The 23,319-nt window shown below is 35.2% G+C and overlaps 1 protein-coding gene across 5 annotated transcripts in view; it reads left to right on the top strand.

Moving 5' to 3' along the window:
* IPO11 (importin 11) overlaps positions 1–23,319 on the top strand; it is an 82,329-nt gene that overhangs the window by 8,432 nt on the left and 50,578 nt on the right. For all 5 annotated transcript variants that reach the window (XM_048291702.1, XM_048291704.1, XM_048291703.1 and 2 more), the window contains 13 exons: positions 3,245–3,345; positions 8,713–8,785; positions 12,112–12,315; positions 13,933–14,065; positions 15,010–15,068; positions 15,891–15,939; positions 17,149–17,219; positions 18,497–18,689; positions 19,490–19,642; positions 19,907–19,950; positions 20,852–20,942; positions 22,391–22,438; positions 23,015–23,120. In XM_048291702.1, coding sequence (XP_048147659.1) covers positions 3,245–3,345; positions 8,713–8,785; positions 12,112–12,315; positions 13,933–14,065; positions 15,010–15,068; positions 15,891–15,939; positions 17,149–17,219; positions 18,497–18,689; positions 19,490–19,642; positions 19,907–19,950; positions 20,852–20,942; positions 22,391–22,438; positions 23,015–23,120 — 1,325 coding nt within the window. The remainder of the gene's footprint in view (positions 1–3,244; positions 3,346–8,712; positions 8,786–12,111; positions 12,316–13,932; positions 14,066–15,009; positions 15,069–15,890; positions 15,940–17,148; positions 17,220–18,496; positions 18,690–19,489; positions 19,643–19,906; positions 19,951–20,851; positions 20,943–22,390; positions 22,439–23,014; positions 23,121–23,319) is intronic.

Here is a 23,319-nt window from a genome sequence, read left to right as displayed (position 1 = left end):
CCCTGAGTTTTCATGGTCCAGCCACTAGCATCCTTATGCTGAAGGATATGATAGGTAGGATATGACAGTGGTAGGCATTGTCATCACTATGTCTCAAAGCAAGCTCTTTTCCCAGCCATTCAGAAGGTGGAAATCCAACCTCTAGCAGTATGAGTGGGCAGTGGTGCTAAATCTTTTATTGGCCTGTTGTGAGTTGTATGTGGTAGAAGGCCAAGATGGCCCTTGTAAAAGGAATTGCCTTTACTGCCTCAGGAGGCAGGGACCCTTCTATATACCAAGGCAGCAATCACCTTTTCTTTTTTGTGGAGGTGATGCTTTACAAACATTTTAATAGAAGTTCCCTCATGCTTTCCATTGTGCTGTTTTATACCTCTCTGGGGTTGCTTTCCTTTTTGTTACTGGAGAGAAACTCTCAGGCAAATTAGCTGACATGGCTGTGGTAGTAAGATCCTGGAATGGGGAAGGTGAGTACTTCCAAAAGTATTTTAACTGTTGGTGAAATGGATGCATTGATATGGTCAGAGTGATGACAACACAGTCAAAAAGGAAACCACTGTTTCGGTAAAGACACTTAAAGCTGACAGTATTGTTATTCTCAGTATCTGTGCATATGTTTATAATAGTCTTGAAAACACAAATGCTTTTTCTAGAAATGTCTGCCCTCAGTGCATAGATTGAATGATTCGTAGAGTGACATGTTCTGTTCTCTGTAGATCCTCTCTTTCATTTGTTTGGAAAGTTGAAGGCAAGCCAGATGATGTAGGGAAAGGAGTAGAAGAAGATAAAACTTTTGAGCTGTCAAATTGCCTTTTACCCACTGCCTTTGCCATAGTGTTGCTGTGGTGGTAAATGATCTTGATAGAAAACAGCAGAAATTGCCACTGGTGACATTTCTTTTTCTCTGAATATTTGCTGTGAGAGCTGACACCTTAAGGTGTAGACAAGTTGAGCACTCACACGTGTATCTGGAATTTATATGAGTGAATTTTAAATATGAGGGCTAAAAATGCAGAGGTTTAAATGCTTATCAAAGAGGATCAGATGCTGATAATTCCTTTTATGTGGTTAAGTGGATTTGTTGGGGCCATGTCAGCCTTTCTTTAAATGTGAAATATCAACATAGTCTTCCAAACAAAAAAGAAGTAAAGTGTCTCCTTCTTTGTTTAACACGATCATGACAGGTGGGCTGTCTGGGAGAGAAAATAGTTGGCACCTTCTTGGTGGAGAAGAGAAGGGTGCAGGGAAACAGGTAATTGTAAATGGCGAGTGGGTAAGACAGCTGATATCTGTGGGATGTGGCAAGTAATATAATTACTTACTGTGATATACACTTGCTTCTGGGACACTCAGAGTAGAGAAAATTATAAGGAAACGTGAGACATGCATCTTTGATCCTACCATTTTTAGTACCTAGTGGAATTGCTATCATTACTTTCTATGTTTCTCTTTTGAAGGTATTATGTTTCTCTCTTTTGATTCAGAGATAAATTGGGTGGTTTTGAAAAAACCTCTGTACAAGTTGTATCAGTTCGTACATTGGCTTAATTCCTGTTATTTCTGTGACAATACTACTGTGTTATATTAAATACTTCAAATTTTAGGAAGTTCATGTGAAGATGCTGAATATGCAAATAAGTTCTACTTGTTTTTATGTAGATACTTTGGTCTTCTTTTTTGCATTTTTTATCTAGGCCTGTCTAGTTTTAAGGGGTTTTTTATCTGCGGCAGCTTTTCTTCTAATAAATATTTTAGCAAGGAGAGGAATAGTTGTTTGTAAGATCAATGGAAGTTTCAGTATGAGTAGTTTGGGTTTTCTATGTTTCATTTATTTTGAAATGTTTTTTTATCATGCGGAAGTGATGTTTGAAGTTAGCTCTTTGTATTTTGATATGCTTAAGTTGCATTGGGGAAAGGTCAAGTCTTCTAGAGATTCAGTCTGTCTTCCTGAATACGCTTTGGGGAAGAAGGGCATATTACATAGGGATCATTTTCATGTTGCGTTGTGTTTATTGGTGGGCTACCATCTTTCTGATATTTTTCTACAGTTTGCTAGTTTTGGAAGTCGATATCATTGTTGGCATGTAAGTCTGTTTGCTTTCTAGTGGTTGGAGTGTGTTAGGGTTTTTTTCAGGTTGGCCGTTACCTCTAGAAAGCTGTTACTATTAATAGAAATAGATTTTGAGAGAAAGTTACATTTTAAATTCATAGTGAAAATAAGATCCCAGGTTTCTACAGTGCTGTTTTATTTGAAAGGTTTGTTTATAAGTCTGCAGGCATGGCGCCCAAAGGTAACAGATGCTTTTGACCAGAATCCCTGCATTTTTCATGTCCCTTCATACTGGACTTCTAAAAGCAATGAGTACAAGTGGTGTACTCTTTCTGCAGTGTACTGTATAGTAAGAACACTGAGCTCACACATACTTGCTCCCTAAAGGAGGGAGTAATAATGTCTCACCCTCTTGAGAAGGATCCATCTTATGCAGTAGAAAACAGGAAAGCTGCTGTTCAGGGTAGTACCCATGTTGAGATTCAACAACCTACCTTTAATTTAGCTTTTCTTGGTTGGTTAATTTTATGACATTACTGTACAAAGTAACTCCTCTATGTTTGTCTGTATATACAGATACATAAAAGCATATGTATGTATGTATCTATAGATACATAGCTTTTTATTGGTAGAAACTGATTTCCTAGAATAAGCATAGTCAAATTTGGGAATTGCAGTCCTACCAGGTCACTGTTTTACACAGTATTGGTAGACAGGATGGTTCTTGGCATATGACAAGGTAATGAAGAAATAACCTGAAGACTGGATTCTGACTAGAATAAGGAATTTTCCTGTATTCTGCAGTGCCAAAGACTTCTGAGACCTATGTCATTAAAGAGTGTAATAACTGTCTGGTTCTAGTAATTATTACCCTTATATTTCCTTCTCTGCCAGACAAGATTAGCAATACATTTGCCATATAAGTTGGATTTTTTTTTAATAAATCAAAATTTGTGCTAGTGATAAACCTTTTTTTAATCTCTAAAAGTATATGTTTAACACAGTGTTTCATTTGTCTGTCAAATGATGATTAAGACATTTTATGTACACTCATAGCACAGAGGTGTGTGTATTTCTACATATACCAGGTCATGTGTTGATACAATTTCTGTCTTGCTTGTGGTGTCTTAAGCAGTTTTTGACTTCATCTTTTCTTTCCTCTCTTTTTTTTTTTTTTTTTTTTTTTTTTGTAAACAGAATATTTTTACAAATCATAGCCTGGATGTGAATGTAAGGTGGTTAGCTGTGCTGTACTTTAAAAATGGAATTGATCGCTACTGGAGACGGGTCGCACCACAGTAAGTTTTGGGTTCTTCCGCTTAACTGTCTTAAAGTTGGCTTTGTTATGGCTGCTGGACTGGAAAAACAGCAGATCCTTAGTTCATAGAAGTTACTTTAGAATTTATGGTGAAAGTGACAGCATCCTTCAACTTCAGGACTCACTGATAAAACATTTTGTCTTTATATTGCTTCTTATGACTCTGTTCATGATTTACTTTTGAAAACAGAGTTAGAAGGCTGTTTTCCTAGGTAAAAGATTTTGAAGTGGTGCAATAAGTGTTCCAACATTAACACCTGGATTTACTGACAGTGACAGATGTTAAAGATAGTCAATCTCTTAAGAGAGTGAGTGAGATATTCCATTTTGTTTAAGCTGATTTATTTTGAATGTGTACTTGGGAAAGAGGCAGTAGTTACCGTACTAACAAGTTCTGGTCTTCATTTTTTTGTTGTTCTGATAATGCAGGAGAAAAAGCTCTCCAAAGAAGATGAGAGATATAAGCAGTTTTCATGAGCACCATGTAATTACTTAAAAATTACAAAAAGTGCAATTTTAATATGTAACACCTAGAATTACATCTCAATCTTTTGTGTGAAGGACTTTTTTTTTTTCCTTTTAAAAACAGGTGTGCTTTCATGAAGAGTTTCAATTCCAGAACTCATAAAAGCTTGCAAGTGTTCAGTGTCTCTGGAAGTGTTCAGGCTTTCTTAAATGCTAGTGAGATAGGTGGGACTGCCACTGTCAGATTATGGGTATTAGATGGAATTCTAGGTACAGTTTTTCTGGATCACTGTTCTGGTTTGGCCAAATTTAGAAATATATCCTCTGAGGGAAGGCACAACCACCCCTCCCCCACCAGCTTTGGGGAAAAAAAAATTTTCCTCGAAGGAAAGTGAAGGAGATAAAACTATTTATTTAACAAACACACAGGAAAAGGAAAATAATGCTAAATAATGAGATCTCTTGCTGTGGAGGAAAAACCTGGGAAAGTGTTCGAGTCCTCCCTTTGGTCTCCTCGGAGCTGGGGCTTGGCCCAGGGCCAGGCCCTCTGTGCCCGGTGAAAAGTCCTGCCGATGTGCTCTGATGTTGAAGCAATCAGGCAGTCCAGTAGAAAAGGGGAAAAATCCGAAATTCCAGAGAAGGAAAAATTCAACTCTCAGTCTCTCTCTGGAGAAAAAGCAGCTGAACCACTGGCCAAAAAACAGTCCCAGGAGCAGCAAGCTGGGTGCTTCCTCCCTCCCCTTCCCCCTTCCACAGCTGGGAAAAAAATTTGCTATCTGTGTGTGACCTTGAACAAGCTGCAAACTGCTTTGCAAAAGTTTTGCTCAGTTTTCCTTCCCCCTCTCAGGCTCAGTTTAGAGGCATAGAAAGGCACAGGAATTAATTTCTGGGCATAGGCAGCGATATGGGATACACATCATAAAATCACCCCAAGACAATCACAAATCTGAGTTAGTGGTATGGTACAAAGTATGATTTTCATTGTTTGAGATAGTTCAATGTATTTTGCCTTACATTGTAAGCTTTTCCAAAGATCTACCAAAAGATGGAAAAATTACAAAATTCTGTAGCCACAGCATATTTAAACAGTACTCCTTCATTATTGCATAGAGCACTACAGGATTTGTATGTGTAAATTGGTATATAATGGCAAAACATCTGCAAGCATTTGGATTCTTTTTTATGTGAAAGGAGAATACCATTTTTTTCATGAAGGATGGCGTATATCTTTGACATTTCTGGTTAACAGGATTCTGCTTACAATACTGGTACTTAGCAAGAACTGTTGGAAGAAGTTAAATATTGTTTCAATTTGTTAATATTTTTAGACACTAGTAGCATTTCTGGTGAAAAAAGCAGGGTTTATTTCTTGCAGAACTAAAGACTAAAATTTTACTGTTTGAGGTAAAAATTAAATAACAATCTTGTAATGTAGTTTTCCTGTAGTTTTAAAGGAAATGTAATTTAAAAATTAAGTTTTTCTTGGCTATTAAAGATTCAGTGGGTTAAATCTATATTAAATTTCCAGTGCAACACTATTTTGCCCCATTTCTGATTTTTCTGCCACTAATTTAATGCAGTTAAAGTATAAAATAAATTTTAAAAATTGTTGGCTGCTGTTAAGGATTCCATGGAGTAAACGCCTAGTAAATTTTTAGCCTGTGTTCAACTGTTCCCCCGTTCCTGTTTTTCTTTCTAAATTTCTTAGATGTGACATTTTGTCAGCACTTACCCCAATCATGTTTCTCTTAGAACATGTTGAGACCATTTTGAGAAATTTTGATTTGAACTGTGAATTCTCGATTGTTTTGTGAACCAATCATACTTTGAATGTCATGATTTTTGAAGGCTTCATTGTAGAGGCTGCATTTTTGTTCTTGCAAAATTTTTGTCTTTCATCTTGTGTCCCATTTCAGCAGCTGTCCCCTCTCCATCCATAGGAGTACATCAAAGCATGTTTTGATCTACAGATCAGACTTAAAAGAGCATTTTTCAGTGAGAGTGATTTTGAAGATGAGCCTGTGAACTTTCTCCCTCCTGCTTTTTCAGGCAGCTTTTCATGTAGCTGTGGAGAAGACCCTAGAGTTGTCATAGCCTCTTTTCAGGCACAGTTTGGCCTCTTTCTGAAATTTGTTTTCAGCCTCCTGAGGTGGTTTCACAGGATGATTTTGTATGTGTTTTTATTTTCTTCAAAAATTATTTGTCTTGAATTCAAGAGTTGAACATGTTTTTGATGTTACAGACAATTACTTTTGTATCCTGTCTCTTGTGGACTTTGTTCCCTTATTTGAGTACCATGTTAGCAACTTTAACGGTACTTTCCAATACATGTTTTTGCTTGAGTGATAACTCCTCATAAGCCAGAAATCCAAATATGAAATATCAGACTTTTTAAAAAAAGGTCCGAAATTATTTTTTAAGTATTTGGATATATATTTCTCCATACCACAAACATAGAGAAAGATCAAAGTAATGTTGAATTGCAAATTGTGAAAGACTACAGCAAAGTAGATAGTACTTAGAAGTTTATGTCTAGATGAAGTTGTTTTAATTATTGGGCACATATAATTAATTCAGTGCTGAAGGGAAATAACTTGCTGAGTGAGATACAGTCTTCCCAACTTCTCGCCTGCCTATAACTTTTAAATACGGGATTGTGGAATTGGCTTTCTTGCAATGCTTTGGGATGCTGAGGACAGTGGTGCCGGTGTGTCTCCTTCAGGGGCTGAGGGTGTCCCTGTTCCCCGGCAGATGTCACTGTCGTGTTATTTAAACGGTGAATTCCTCCCCCCGCGGTCCGGCAAACCCTTATGGACCCTGTCACACAGTGCTGTGTGACACTTGCATCGGCATAGATTTTAGATTTTTTGTTTGCCATTACTGTTTTCCAGTTTTGCTTGTCACGAGGTTATGTATTTGAGGCGTTCATCCTCATGAATCTATATCTTTTCTTTGTCTGCAATGGCAAAAGCTTAATTACAGTGTTTTTATTTACAGTAAGTGATGAACTAAATTCTTGCTCCTCTTGGACTGTGCATATGAGTTTAATATGAAAAAGTAATTAAGGCCAGGGGTCTTGTGAGCCCATAAAAAGAGTAAACGAAGTAATATAGTTAAATAGGATATTTTTTTCTTTACAAACCAGGTTTTAGGTGCTTTCTATTATCTCTGAAAGTGAAGTATTATACAATCTACATTTAATTGAGAATAATTTTTTAAATTGTATTAATAAGAACTTTTAAGTTTTAGAAACCACTTAGAGTATGCCTGTATGTGTGGAAATTATATACCCCATTTTCATATTAAAAAAAACCCTGCAAAAATTTATTCTCCTGAAATGTCATCTCCTGGCTTTAGATTAATAAATTAAATAGTTACCTGCAGAGAAACGTTTCCTGTTGCAAATATATTTGTAAATTTTAACCAAAATGTTTTTAGGCTTAATTTAATTCTATGCAGGAAAAAACCTTAAAGCCTAAGTCTTGATTTTAAAAAACAAAAAATAAAATCATGGCTTCTGAATGCTATAATTACCGTTGAAAATAAGACTTAGTGTACAGTTCTGAGTCGCCAGTGAAACAATGAATTGCCGCCCTTTTGTACTAGGAAATAGCGAGTACTTGTGTTTTGTGCAGGTGTGAAGGGAAAGTGAAAACTAGAATAGTTTTGCAAATTTTATGGCAAATCCTGCCTTGATTTTTTAGTTATTTTGAGATTAGTATTTGTCTAGATGAGTGCAAAACCTATGCTTTAGGGAGCTTTAGACATAATTTTAAGCCTCAGTATATAAAACTAGCTGGTTAATATCAGTGCCTGAGGTCAGGCAAGAGGAAGTGGTTGTGTTGGTGTGTTTAATCCTAATTTCCAGGCACTAGTCTGCATTGAGATGTGATGTCTGCATGTATGCTTCTAAGTCACTGCAATATTAGGTGAAACTGTTGCATCTGAACAACCTTGGATGATAGTTTAAAGGATTTTTATGAAGAAGAAACAGCTTTCTAGGTACTATCAGTAAATGAAAAAGTTGGGGCTTTTTGTTTGGTTTGGTTTTGGTTTTTTTTTCCCCGATAGTATACTCTGTAAATACCAACGAAGTGTTTTTCAAAGCAGTGTGTTATGTTTCCTGCCAAAAAATTATAAGAAAATTGCATGAATCATTTAAAGTCTGAAGTAATACAGGAGCGATATCATACTACAACTTGCAGTCTTAAACTGATAGAGGTCACTTAAAGTTAAGATACCACAATGCTGCACTTGAATGAAAATTAACCTTTATGGCTTAGAATTTGCCCTGCTCGCTATTTTCCCCTGCATTTTATGGAGACTGTATCCATGTGCTTTTCACACAAAGTTATAATTTTCAAAGGATCTGTATTTTTAAGTGTAACTATATGATTTGCTTGTAGAAAAAGATTTGTAATAGAAAATACTTACTGCTTTTACAAAACGAGCTCTCATCTGATATGGTGATAGCCTTATTCTGGACATTTTTTGGCCATTGTCCATTAGTATACATGGGCAAATTCATGTTCAAATCATCAGTTCTGACAGTTATAACTGTATGGTAATTGTGTAAGAGCAATCAGTTTGTAATTTGTACAGTTTTAAGTTTTTTCACTCTGTATCTGCGTATCTGACTCTGTGAACTCTCTCTTTTGTGATTTATCTTTACCAAGGTCACCTCTGGTCTCAAAACCTGAGATTAAAATGCCTTAAAAGTATTTCTTTCACTGTTCCCTCTCTTTTTAAAGATACTTGAGGTTATGGAAGAGCAAAGGATGTTATTTTGTTAGTTTTGATAGTGTTTTTGATAGTTACATATGAATTGATAGTAGTTTTTTAATTGAAAATAAATAATATTTTAATAAATATATCTTGACAGTGCTCTTTCTGAAGAAGAAAAAACTTCATTGCGTGCTGGACTTATCACCAACTTTAATGAGCCAGTGAATCAGGTCAGCAGTTGATTGTTTTTCACTCTCCCAAGAGCTGCTTGTTTTGACAGAGAGCTTGATTTCTTTCTTTACAAAGTATTTAATTATAATAATAAAGTTGCATAATAAAGTATTGCTTTCCAGACAGATCTTAGAGTGAGATCTTTTACCATAGATCATAATTCATTGAATTATAGAATCACTTTGGTTGGAAACATGTTTTGTCTCTGTGGTTTCTTTCTTTTGGTGTTGCAGTGGCAGTTTGTTGTCCCTTGCTGTTTATGCAGCCATTTGGTGAAATGGTTCAGGGGATCGATGTAGCGCAAAAATAACATTCCCCTGAGTGATTTTTGGTTTTTTCAGCTGAGTCTGTTCTCTGACCTGACTCCCACTGTGGCCATACAAGGAAGTGTGATGGTGGCATAGCAGGAATGAGCTGTGGAGGTTGCTGCTGCATAAACCCACCTAAGCAGTATTGCTGTTGCATGTCTGGTTACAGCATTAGTGAATTTAAATAAGCTTAATAAAGCTTCAGTGTAATAGTGTCCTTTCTTACATAAAATGACTAATTGTAAGCCATGATTTTGATTAGAATAAGAATTTATTATTATATTGAGTATAGAACTAATGTTAGGGGCACAGAATATGCCCATACTGGATAAATCAGTCTTCTGCTAACTTCTTCACCGTACAAGATTCTGCAAGGAAGTATTTGCTAATATTTTGAGCTAGATCTTAAATAACTTTGTCAAGAAAATACAGAAATGATTGGCATAAGATAAAGATTAGAAAGAAAAGGTACTGGAAATAAACTTCTGTTCTGTAGACAGTTCAGTTTTAACTTTCTAGGATTTCTTGACAGGATTAATGTAACTTCTAGTATTAGAGCAATTTATCAAAATTAGAGTAATTTTGTCTCTGTAGAAGCCTACTGTGAAATGACAGTTTTGATTAGAATTAAAAGTTTTCATAGCAAATGCAATTTTTAAAAAAGCAGATACGTATAAAGCATTTTAAAATTTGTTCTGCACATATAGTTTCAATGTAAACAATACCACCAAATATTATTCACTTCTGTGTTTTAACCAAGAAGAGCTATGAAGTAGGTCAAGCTGAACCATAAAGCATGTGTACTTTATGCTTCTACTAAGTAAATATTTAATTTTGAAGAGTTTGTATGTTTTTTGCATGTATAAATAGGTAAATCATTTATAAAATCGTAATATTAACTACATTGTTTGTAAAACAATTTGAACTTTTTATTAATAGTTTTTCCATACCTTCATTAGTATTTCATCAGTTTGCCTGCTAAGATAATAGCACAGCATGTTTTATAGCTAAAAATGCCGGCTTGGCAGTTCTCAGACCATAGTTGCAGTTGAGATTGGAACCTTTCTAACTGACATTTTAAAGACCAGTGGCTTCATGCTTTCATTTGTGTGTCCTTATGATATTTTTTGGGATGTCATTTTTTTAGGATGCAGAGAATTTTGTTTGGTTTTATGGCAGCAGTCTAAATAATTGCCTGAATAATTATGTGCAATATTGAAATATGTTAACAGAGTCCAGCTCCCTTTCTTTCTTCTTGTTCCCCAATCTATGTTGTAGGTATCCTGAGGTGTCCTTTCAGAGGAACCTTTCATTTAGTTCCCAGACTGCTTGATACGTCTGAGTTTTGATATCCTGTGCTCCTGATAACTGCACTTTTCCAGTCATAGATAGTTCATAACACAGTTGCTATCAGCTTGTGCTTTTTGCATCACTGAAGGCAGAAAAATTATGACTCTTGTATAGAAAGAAAAACAACACAAAAAAGTGAGAAATAGGCATAGTATGGAGATGTGATGATACAACTTGACTTCCAGGGGAGGTGAAGATGAAAAAGAGAATATACCATCTGCTGAGAGCCTATTTCCATGCCCTCTGAAGATATTTACCATATGGAGGGAACAGTGGAACAAAATACTTCCTCAAATGTATGACACCAATTTTTTTTTCTCCCAATTAAAAAGCCAGTCCTCAAGATAAAAGTACTTTTGGCCTTCCTGGGAGGTTGCTTCTTGCTATGTGATCATAGGAAGAGGAATTTATTTGCTCCCCCTGCCAATTGACATAATTTGATCTGGTAATAAGTAAGACTCCCAGTTTGTCCTTGAGAATGTTGATGTCATTTTCCTGAAGCAATTCTTCTCCCTAAGGAGCATGGTAGGAATAAATAGTACAGAAAACTTGGTGGAGTTGTCAGACTTCAGATGAAACATCTCAGGAAACCGTAAAGAAGGAGAAGGGCATAGCTATCCCTCTTAGGCCTGTAAATCACTTGGATTCCTTCTGGGGGCCTAAGAACTTGACTTCTTCCCCAGGCTGGAAGTGTGCTTGTACTAGTGTGTCAAAGGAGAGAGTATCTGCTTCAGTAATCCAGTCAAGGACCTTTTCAATTAGAATGGCATAAGAACAGGGAAAAGAAGAATGTGAAATTTTCGGATATTTGAGGTGGGGTTTTGAGGGACCATACAAAATATATTAAGGAATGTTTAGGGGTAGGGAGTTGCACAGCAGCCAAGTGTGGAATAGACAGAAAGAGGGCATAAGAAAGGCCAGTCTTATGTAAACCATGAGTGGTCTGTACCTGTGTCTGAACAAACCCTGCACCTGATGACCACTGCCTGTCCTGTGTTCTGATTGCATCCCTCACCCATCTTGCTGTGTAATCTCACTCTGTTCATCCTGCATGTGTGCTGCAAGGACCAGGTTCCGCCTACTGGCAAGACTGGTGTGTATGCGTGGGATTTGGGCCCAACAACCAAAGTCAGATGGTACAAGCAGTGCAGGTGTCCTTGGCCTATGGTGTGAAGATCTGGAGCAAGAAAGAGTCTCAGTCCCATCTACTGGGATGGGGTTTAGACTTACACATACATATGCCTGGGGCTGGGAATGGCTCTGTCTAAAAGTCAGGTAGAGTAGAATTAAGGGTAATATGTATTCAACAGTGTATGTTCATGGAAAGTGATAGAAAAGATCATTAAGTAAAAAGTGGCTCCCAAATATTTGTGTCTTCATTTATGTGTCTTCTAGAATAAATACAGTTACTGGTCTTTATGTAAAATTTAAACCAGGTGTCAAGTTCAGTATTTTATGTAAATACTTGCTACAAACATTAAATACAATATTTTTTCTCCAAATTTATTTGCATTCAGCAAATGTAAAAATAGCTTGAGAAAAAGCACAGAAAAATCTAGCAATCCATCCTAGTCTTTTTTGATTCAGGTTTTATTTGGCTGTTGATCTCTTCATTATTCATTTCCTAAATGCCTTTCGATTTTGTGGTGTCTGTGTTTTTTTTGCAGATAGCAACTCAGATCTCTGTACTGATTGCTAAAGTTGCCAGAGTGGACTGCCCAAGGCAATGGCCAGAACTTATCCCCACTCTTGTAGAATCTGTGAAGGTGCAGGATGATCTTCAACAACACAGAGCGCTACTTACGTTCTACCATGTTACAAAGACCCTGGCATCCAAACGGCTTGCTGCAGACAGGAAGCTTTTCTATGATGTAAGTGATGTAATGCAGTATTGTAGAGCATGCAAATCATGTATTGTACATGCTTGCTTCTTCCTGAGTTTAGCTGGCAGGGCATTAATGGCATGTTTGTGGACTTTAATGTTTGCCCTTGAAACAAAAGTTATCTCATGTTGTGGGTATATGTATACTGTGGAATAACTGGAAGTTAGTTTCTGGGTGAGCTGCTTGAGATCTTTATTAATTTTGCATACAGCTTGAATGTTGTTAATTTTTGTAAAGAAGCAGAGCTTTGTCTACGGAACAGTATTTGCATATCAGCCTTATGACATACATGATCTTACTTTTCTAGGAATTTTTTGAGGTTTTTTGGAGTGTGTTCTGGATTCATAATTCAGTATAGTCTTTAACAAATACTGGGATTTAGACTTCCATATTACCATACTTTGGTTTTTTTATCATCAGCAGGAATATGTTTGAGGTTTTTGTAGGCCACCTCTTCAGGTTAATTAAAAGGCAAGATGTGAATGCACATGCCAAATCTTGTGTCATTCAGTTTACATTCTCCACTGTAAAAATCCACTGATTAGAACACAGATTTAACTTCGGCTGTAGGCCATGCATGTCCAAACGCATTTGGAGTTGGACAACAATGTAGCACAGCTAACTGAATTTAGTGAGTTAAACTTTCTTGTCAAACATGTTACCCTTCAATTTTTGAAATTTTAGTGAGCACAGAAAATGAAGACTGTTTACAGAGGTTTAGCTATTTATCTGTGTAACAATAAGATCAAATTTTAACCATCAGGAGTCTGAGGTATTGAAGACTGACTTGTAAATAGGACCTTTACTTACCTTTACTCAGTCAAAGCAACTAAATAAACAGGTCACGTGCTTGTGACTCCATTGATGTAAGGTGTAGCAGACTAGCTGCAGATTTCCGTAATTATGAAGCTGTCAAGTGCTACCATAACTGAGTGAGAAAAACTTTATCTTATGGTTGTAATTCAGATATCTTTGTCAGCTAAGCACTGTCTGTGAACTGTAATGTGAATTAAGTTTCAGATTTGTTCAGTTCTGCCTGATTAGAAACTATTTGTCATTCTGTATTTTAAAAGAATTGAGGGAAAAAATCAGTGTTTGCAGCTATCAACAAAGTAAAGTTAGTTTTGGAGTACGCATTGTTCAGTACTATTGCACCTGTAACTGCTAAGTGTGTCCCAGAGTAAGTTGATTCAGACATTAATTTAACTGTAAGATTGACAACTTGTCTTGTGGGAGAAGAGGTGATGAGGAAAACTGATAATTTTTTGAAGCATTATACCATATTATACCAGCAGCTGTGTTTACAGAAAATCAGGTAAGAAAGGAAATAGTTTTCTTTAAGGTAAGAGTCATAGACCCAAGTAGTCAGGGAAACCAGTGAGTGTATCGTAACATCTTCAAATTAAGGCAAGGTGTTTTTCTGGAAAACATCTTTAGATTAGTACAACTCAGTACAAAAAGAAACAAATTAAACATTGTGGCCCGTGATACAAGAAGCTGGATTAAATATTTTAATAGTTAAAACCAGCCTTTGAAATGTAGGGATTTATTATGCTATAGCAAAATTCAGGAAACAAAATATATTCTTCATCTTCCTTTTTGCAGCTTACATCAAGTATTTATAGCTTTGCATGTTCCTTGTGGAATCATCATACAGATACATTCCTACAGCAAATTTGTGCAGGGGATGAAGCTGCAGCTGCAAATTCACTTGAAAGGACCTTGTTGTCATTGAAAGGTAATAATATAGAATGATGTTAAGTGTAAGGAATCAAATAATTTTCTTCACATTGTAGAATGTGTAGAAATTCTTTGGTAAATAGTTCCCATTCTCTAACAAAGCCATGCCCATTGGGAGTAACTATATTCTTGGTTTATTTTACCTGTACTGTAAGGCAGAAGGAGGATTAATCATACAGAAGGGGGAGAGAGAGTAGTCTTGTTTCTCAGTATGTGAGAAACTGTGCATTCCACTGTGCATGTTGTAAGCAGTCAATGTCTAGGAGGTTGGAAAGTGGAGGGCATAACAGGATGTTTTCTTACATGTATTGTAATGTAGGCTTTTATGTCTTTAGCACTGAATTGAGGAAGCTGAGCTACAAGTTTCATTCCATTAGGTTCCACCTGTGTCCAGTGAAAAGCTAGCCTTAGCAGTCAGTTTGTATTTTAGTTTGATGCTCAAAGGCTTGTGAGTGGAGTAAACGCGTATCCTGACTATTTTGCCGCTTTGAACAACTGACATTTTTGTGTGCAATGCTTGCAATGTAGATAATACATGTCCTGAATTGTTTCAGAGGATGCAGCATGCAGCTTTTCTGGGTTATTGGCAGTGATAAACCTGAGAGAATTCACAAGTGTCTTAGGGGCCTTACTTGACTGTACTTGGCCCTTTTCCTACTGCAGAATCATTCAGGAGTTGAATACTTAGAGTTTTGGCAGAATTCTTCCTGATTGAGTAATTCTTGGAGTTCTCTTCATGATTTTACACAAGATGTATTTTAAAGTAATTTCAACAAAGGTGAATGTTAGGTATGGATGAGGCATCCAGGGACCTAAAATTATGTGTGTTTTTTAAAGCTTTGAGTTGAAAGAAAGGCATGGCAAGTGGAATTGTAATTGTGTTCTGAAATTTGTTGAAACAAGAGCTGATAAATAGCTACACAAGTAATTTCTTTTTCCTAGTTCTTCGAAAACTAACGGTCCATGGCTTTGTAGAACCTCATTGGAATGCAGAGGTGATGGTAAGTGACATGTGCATTTCTCGTTCTTGATTAGAAGTCTTTTGTGTTGATTTCCGGTTTTCTTAGAGCTATGTTTGAAAATCGTTGAAAGGCACACATTTTTATTATGCAAAGGAAGATGAAGCAACATTCTCTCAAAGTTGTCCTACCAATAGTCTAGAGCTGTCAGATCCTAAATAGATTCTAAATGCTAGGACACTAATGTTTAAAAAAAGACGACACCTTTTCCGATTTACACACCACATGATGGTGACGCTTGTTGCTTACTGAAAGATGTCTTACATGTGCTATCTTCCCTCCAGTTAAAAGCATTTTGTTTAGTGATAAATGTGATGCCATACTTGTCCTATCATATTCTTCTGATAAAATTAGTTTGATTGAGATAAAAGCCTGTGGTATGCAGCCCATGGAGAGGGTAGGGTCTGAGAAAGAAACCTGAGCACCTTCCTTAACTGCAAGTGCTGCCTGTTTTGCTGGAGGAATTGAGTACCTACAACCTGTGTCCTCTGCTAGGAAGTTGAGAAGAGGGTAGAACTGGATAAGCATATTTTAAAGGATATGTCTGTAGTTGCCTATCCTTCCTATTACTAGAGTTGCTGTGCTGTTTATGTAATACTAATAAGGACAGTTTGGATCATCTATGCAGTCTGCTTGCTAGCTAATTATTAATTTCACAAGGAAATTGTTCAAAATAATCAAAAGAGTTCAGTTAAAAGTTATGAGGTCATGTCTGAGCTGGTTACACACCTGAACCGACTTCAGTCTGACATAACTAGTGCAGAATAGACTTCATCTTTAAAAGACACTTTTTTTTTTTTTTAGGGTTTTCTACATGCCATATTTGAACGGCTGAAACAGTTTCTGGAGTGCAGTAAGTATCTGAATATTTTTCTTTGTCTTCACTGTTAAACATTAGAAGCTGGGTGAAAATATACAGCCTAGTGCATCATCAGTAATCATTTAGGTGCAACGTATTTTTGTATAAGTCGAAGCTACTTTAAAAGCTGCTGAAACTATCAAAGAAGAATTCAGTAAAAGTGTCTTTTGGTATCCAGAGTAAAATCACCACAATTGTATTTGGTGTCATACTTCAACAACACTTTTTATGAGAATAGATATCTAAACTGAATAGAAAGAATCTTTTTAAAATAAGTTATGTGTATTTTGATATTTTGGTGAAGTTCCTTTTTTCAGGAGCCTGTACTTCAATAAGATGGCTGATCTGGGCTTTGAGCCTCATTTTTAGAAGAGATGGAAACTGCCACCATTTGCCACTTTTACCATACTACAGTCAGGCTCCTTCTGGCTGTCCTTTCATTTTTGACAAGAAAGGTGCATAGTTTCAATAGAAGGAATTGAAGGCCGTCCTGTGCTGAAGTTTGGTGGTTATTGTAGTCCCCTAGAATATGAGGACTGTGGGGTTTCTTTGTCCTAAGACAAGAACTGAGCTGAACCTTTCAATTTCCACTTTTCTAATCAGTAAGTTGTTTTGCAAAAGCAGGTACAACTACCTTGCAGGATTAGTGTTTACATTTATTGTATCGTGTTTCTGCCTGTACTCCTTCAATATGCCCCTTTTTGGTTTTTCCTTTTTTTAATAAAAGTTTTATCTGTTTTTTTTTCTAATTCAGAATGTTTTCTAGTGTCCATAATAAGTTATTCTTTAAGGTGCAGTTTCTAGGAAAGCACATAATATTATGCAGTAATAGTTTTATTAAAAGGACATTTTTATATTTTCAATGCATACTTATTTTTTGTGTATACTGGCAATTGCTTGCATTATTTAAACAGTTGTTTGTCATTGAATTTCTGTAATGATGTCACAATTGTTGTTTCCTGATTGCGTGCAGTGAATTTCACTACAGCTGAGAGAAATGTTTTAAGATTTTTTTATTCCCAGTAATCATTACCTTGAATTTGACTTTGAATTTATTCTGCCCTAGAACTTTTTTCTGCTGACATAATCTCTTAACTACAGTAAAAATAAGTTCTTTTCCAGTGTTAATTTTTTTAAATTTAGCTATCCGGAAAGAAAATGAAAGTCTGAAAATTTATAGTTGTTAAATGTCTGATTTACCAGGTAGAAGTATAAGAGCAGAAAGCATATGCAGAGATCGTCTAGAAAAGACCATAATTCTGTTCACTAAAGTGGTAAGTAAGATCTCCTTCCAGTTACTGCATAGTTTGTGGTTCTGGAGGAGCAGTCCTTATCCAGACACGTGCCTTAAAGTGAATACATTTCTGACGTTTCAAAGAAATGGAAGGTACTGCAACTTAAAACTTCTTTAACAGATGTATTTTTGAAGAAAAGGGTGTCTGTTTACTCATGCTGATGTAGGTTGCAGCAGTGAAGAATACATTTTCTTAGCTCAAACAAAATTAAGTGCATTCCATTAAGTAAATTATTTAGCAAGGATTTGTTTAAAGAAGAGTTCCGGAAGTATTGGTAAAGCAATGGTAATAGTATTAAGGAATAAAGAAGAGATAGGCTTTACATTTTATTTTTTATAGGTAGTTAGATCACTATTTCCAAGGCTTTGTTAGGTCTATGGAATTACTGTCCACACTAGTTAATTGAAAGAAAATTAACAAAAAACTATCTTGCCTTCTGAGACTTGTATCATGTAATACACTTGGACTTGTCAGCTGGTTCTGTGTAACTGTTATATGTATATTGTATTGGAAGGTAATTTTAACGTTGACACTTGGTCTGGTTTTTTGGTTTTTTTGGTTTATTTTTTTAAGTTAACCAAACCTACAGAGTTCCCATTGTTTTCACATTCTATTCTATGTGCTCTGACACATTATTTTTGGTCTTTGTCATAGTACTTACATTGCAAATGTGCATATTTTTTCACAGACCTGAAGAGAAAGTAAACTCAATTAATAGGTAATCTACCACCTCTAGAAATTCAGATGCAAGAATATAGGTTTAGGCATTTTTGCAGTACTAAAAGAGATTAAAGGAATCCACCAGTGTATTTTAGACCATTAATGGAAAAGCTAAGTTGAGGAAGCAAATACTTGTACTGCAGTGTTGGTGTTGGGCGAGAGGAAGTTGTATATCCCTCATACCTCTTTTACTTACACTGATTCTAATAGGGATGAATTACCTGCTGAAATATTCACTGTTTTAAGTATGGCTGATTATACTTTATTTACTACTAGCAAGCTGGTCCATTTGAAAATGGATATTGTTCCTCATACTTAAAACAAAAAATTTGAACGCAAATCAAGAATTTAGCTGTTAAATAATGCTTCATTAACAATTGATACTGATGTCTTCCTAATTTCCTGTCTGTGTTCAGTTTTCTATAATTTTATATAAATTGGCATCTGTTTTTGATAGCTAGTTTACTAAAGCATTTAATAAGACTTCACTAAAAGTATTTTGATTTCTTTTTTTCTGCTTTCTTTTTTATTTTAAGCTTCTGGACTTCCTGGATCAACATCCTTTCTCATTCACTGCTTTGATTCAGAGATCACTGGAGTTCTCTGTAAGCTATGTTTTCACAGAAGCTGGTGAAGGAGTTGTGTTTGAGCAGTTTATTGTACAATGCATGAATCTCATTAAGATGATTGTAAAAAATTATGCATACAAGCCATCCAAAAATATTGAAGGTACTGCTACTATTTACTAAAATAATTTTTTATGTCTTGAGAAACATTTTGCTAGCTATTCCCAACAATTTAACTCCTTTATTAATGTTTTAATAATTATTGAACTATTTATGATTCTGTCTCTATATTGACAATTGTTATTGTAATTTTTATAGTATTAATGTACATAGATAATGATGTGCCAAAAGAATTTTAGATGCAAAAGGAGCACAAGTATCTTTTCTTTTTTGATTGTTTTAGTTTCCATTGAACTAATTTTAAAACGTATTGAGGTATAGAGTTTGGTTTATTTTCATCAACTAGTTTGTTGCATCTTTCCCGTGAGGTATGGTTGACAAAATGGTGTGTTTTCTGTAATTAACTGATACCAGTACAGTGAAACACAGAAACACAGTGGACTGGAGATGCAGTTGAATATAAAGAAGTTCATATGTTCTGCTTGGTAGGAATGTGTTTAATTTTGGAACTTCATACACTGCTATATGTACGAATTAAAAAAATACCGCAGCCTTTCACATTAGTTTTACATGTGGCAGTGACTAGATAACAATTAGCATTCTCTTTATGAATTTGAAAAAAAGTTTCATAAACATACTGGTATGTGTCAGAATAGATAACTTGCTTAAAAACCTGCTTACCACCTGAAAGTCAGTTAAAATCTGCCATGAAAATACACTTTTTTTGTTTTTCCTCAGAGGATAGAAATTTTTTATTTATTGATTTCTTTTTAATTTTACTTGATTAGTCTTTGATCATTAAGCCACTTAATTGTAATCTGAAATCTTCATGTTTTATTTCAGACAGCAGTCCTGGAACTCTTGAAGCACATAAGATAAAGACAGCTTTTTTCACATACCCAACATTAATGGAAATATGTAGGAGACTAGTCACTCACTATTTCCTGCTGACAAAGGAAGAATTGACCATGTGGGAAGAGGATCCAGAAAGCTTCAGTAAGAAACATGCTATACAGTTGGTTGTAGTTTAATTAGATATTTGTATATGTGCTTCATATCCACATGGTCTCTACAAATTGCCTGCTGCAATATTGGCCATTTTATTTCCTGCAGTCTTACATGGACAAATATTCCCGCTAGACATTCTTTTCATAACAAGAGATTTCTCAGTAGTCTATGATATCCTCATATCCAAATGCTAAACTTTGTTTGAGCCTTAGTTGAAATAATACTTTTTTTTTTCCCTTTGTGAAATAATAGCTGTAGAGGAGACTGGAGGAGATTCTTGGAAGTACAGTCTCAGAGTAAGTGTTTCAATTTGAAAGAAACCGATTAAACATTCCTGAATGCAATTCTTGATAGTCTTGTAACCCAGATGGGTAATATTTTTCAAAAAAATCCTTAAGTTTTTTTAGATTTAGTCAAGTTTAACTTCATTCTTTTATCAGTGTTCAAACTTGCTGAAATACACGGGAATCTATGCACTTCATATTTTAAGAGGGAGGATAAAGGAGTTTGCTTCAACATTTGAATTATGTAACATCTGGTTAAAGTTAGCAGAAGCTGTCTCTTTTAAACTGATAACTGATGTAACCACTTATGACTTTGTTAGTAGACAGTAGACATGATGAGTGAAGGAAGTTCCAGGTGCATCTTTATTAGTTAATTTTATTCATTAATTAGTTATTATAGTAGTTAATTCAGTTCAGATCAGAAATATGCTCTTGTAGTGTATCTCCCAATTGTAACTGCTGTGGTTTCCTTTGCAGAGAGATCTCAAGGTTTTTCTGCTGGATTACTTTTATTTTAAAACTAAAATACCCAGCGTGGTACATCTTGTATGTTCCACTTGTAAAAGGGTGTTCAGTCCAAGTCACTGAGCTAGAGCCAATAAGCCAATACAAAAACAACCTGTGACACACCTACAGTGTGGTCACTGGCTGCACAGCACCAGCTGTTTCACTCCACAGATTCATTGTTCTGCCACAAAACTTGTTGATACAGATGTAGCCATCAAACTCTTGCTGGAGTTAAAGCACAATGTATTGTAGAAAGAGTGGTATTTCTTACAGGACTAATTTTGCTACAATATATTGTGTTTTAAATTATGACCTTCAGTGTGAGGTATTCAGCACTGAAAATTTTAGCATAAAATGTATTTTAATTGCCTTTAATAGATTCTAACCAGATCTTTTAATTTTTCAGCCGTGCACAGAAGTTCTTTTTATTGATATTTTTCATGAATATAATCAAACTCTTACCCCAGTTCTTCTAGAAATGGTTCACAGTCTACAAGGTAAGTTCTTTAAAAAAAACGAAGGACATAAAAAATGTAGAATTGTTTACATTCATAACACACTCTTGTCAACTATTAAACAATTTGACCTTGTAATATCTAATATTGTATAGTGCATTCTCTCTGTATTTTTGAAAGTACATCTTAATATTTTAAAATTACTTCTAAACTTACCATAATGAAATGCATTGTGTATCTAGGAGGAGAAAGTCCTAAAGGCTCTTTGCTTTTCATCATAAATGTTTTAGAGGATTGACAAATGTGGCATTTCTAATTTCATGAGGTTTCAGACTTTCTTGACAGTGATCCACAAGCGGAATGAATTCTTTGGGTTGTTTTTTGTTGGGAACTTCTTATTCAAATATTGCAAGGCAGTTCATGCTGTGTCTCTGCCAAAATCTTGGGGGGAGAAAAAACTTCAAAATAAAAAGTTTGTTATACTGTCACTTTGGAGAGTCTAGAGGACTTTCCAAATCTGAAGAATCTGCTTTAAAAATTCATGGGGTTTCTGTATGAAGACTGAATTATTCATAGGTTGGGGAATGATTCATATTTTCTTTGTTTTACTTTATGATTCTTTGTCCCCAAACTAAGTTTTATAATGGCCAGGAAAGATAGTAAGTGGGAGTGGCTTTTTTTTTCCCTGTCATTTCAACTCAGGTTGTTTCCCCTAGTTGTGCCTTAGTTGACTTACAATATTTTGTATTCGAGGTTATCAGAAAGGATCATTAAATTATATCAAAATAAAATAAATACTGATTTTCTGAGTTTACAGAATCTCTTCATAAATTGCTTTGTGTACATAGGTTTTGAGATGGCTCGTTGTGCTGTAATATGGGGAGTAGTAAAAGATTCCTTATCATAGGGTTGATAGGTAATGTGTTTTGTTTTCCAAAAATTACATGAGTTAATACTACCATGATAAAAGGTATATCCATACTTTTTTAACTCTCCTGGGGCCCATAGCAGCTTTCTTCTGCTCTTCAAATTGAGATTTACTGTTGAAGTACTAGATGATATGAAGAATCCATTAATTCTTAAAACTTTGGAAAATATTTACTTATAGGCATGCTTATATAAAAAATAAGGGAACTAGGTCTAGGACCCTCTTGGATGTAGTACTATGTGGTTGACAGTTGTCTGCAATTTACAGGTTTTGAGTCTGTTCATTTAAAATACTTGCTTCTGACTTATGTTTATGTTGCTGTTAAAAATGTTCATCTCCAAAGAAGTAAGTCAAAAATAGGGTAGGAAAGCAGAGATTTGCTTTTGGTGTATTCACTGAACAAAGTATCAAAAGTGAAATGAATGAACTTGTAAATGAAATAAAAGCAGTGAAAGCAGTCTTAATTCGTGTCTTACTTTCTTGAAGCATTTAAGTGCTTTAAATGCAAGTTTCTTGCATTCCTTGTTTTAGTGACACTTTTTTATTTAACTTTGGCTTGTAGGATCTACCAACATGGAAAATACCAATGCTATACTGATCAAAGATGCTGGTAAATTAAATTTTACTTTATCTTTGAAGTAACAGAGCCACTTTTGTGTATGTGTTTGACTTCTTAAAATTTGCATGAATTCTCCTCTGATTGATGTTGGTCTTGACCTTTGAAAATGTGTATGTAAAAATACACTGCTTTTTGGCTTTTTTCTGGAGCAAGCAATGTCCTTTACTGAACTGTTCTTTCTGCTCTGCCAAGTAAATGACTTTCAGTGCTTTCATGGAGATGCTCTGTCCATTTTACAAGTGAGGAGATTTTATGGCAAAACATAATAATTGTTTCTTATGGAACCATCCTTGATGATAGAATAAGATCCTTATTGTTCTTTTGGCTTCTAGCTCTTTTCAAGAATCTAACCTTTCTTCTATAGTGTCTTTCTTCTACTATTTCCACCAGAGCTCCTTTTCACCATGGTCTGATAAAACTTTGTAAAGAAAGATATGCTTTAGTTTTGTTTGCTTTATTATGTTCAGGTTACCAAAATGTGGTTTGAATATTAAATTAATCTGATTATTTAGTATTAAAAGATTAACATTTAAGCAAACAATAAGCATAACTATTGTTTTTCCCCAGTGTATAATGCGGTTGGACTGGCTGCTTATGAACTATTTGATAGTGTGGATTTTGATCAATGGTTTAAAAATCAACTATTAGCAGAACTACAAGTTTCTCATGACAGGTAAACATCTTGGTTTGTTATGCCTTCATCATTTAAATACAAACTGTTGATACAAATCTGATAAGATATAATGTCTAATAATTGCTGAGTTGAAAAATACTCAACCTTGAAACATATCCACTAAATGAGTAGAGGTATGAAATGCATACAGATAACTGATACAGTCACAGAAGTGACAGTGTTCTTGATAGTTTATGTT

The sequence above is a fragment of the Corvus hawaiiensis genome, chromosome Z (assembly GCF_020740725.1).
Source record: "Corvus hawaiiensis isolate bCorHaw1 chromosome Z, bCorHaw1.pri.cur, whole genome shotgun sequence".
Lineage (NCBI taxonomy): Eukaryota > Metazoa > Chordata > Aves > Passeriformes > Corvidae > Corvus > Corvus hawaiiensis.
The sequence above is the reverse complement of the archived record's forward strand: the minus strand, read 5'-3'. Positions and strand labels throughout refer to the sequence as shown.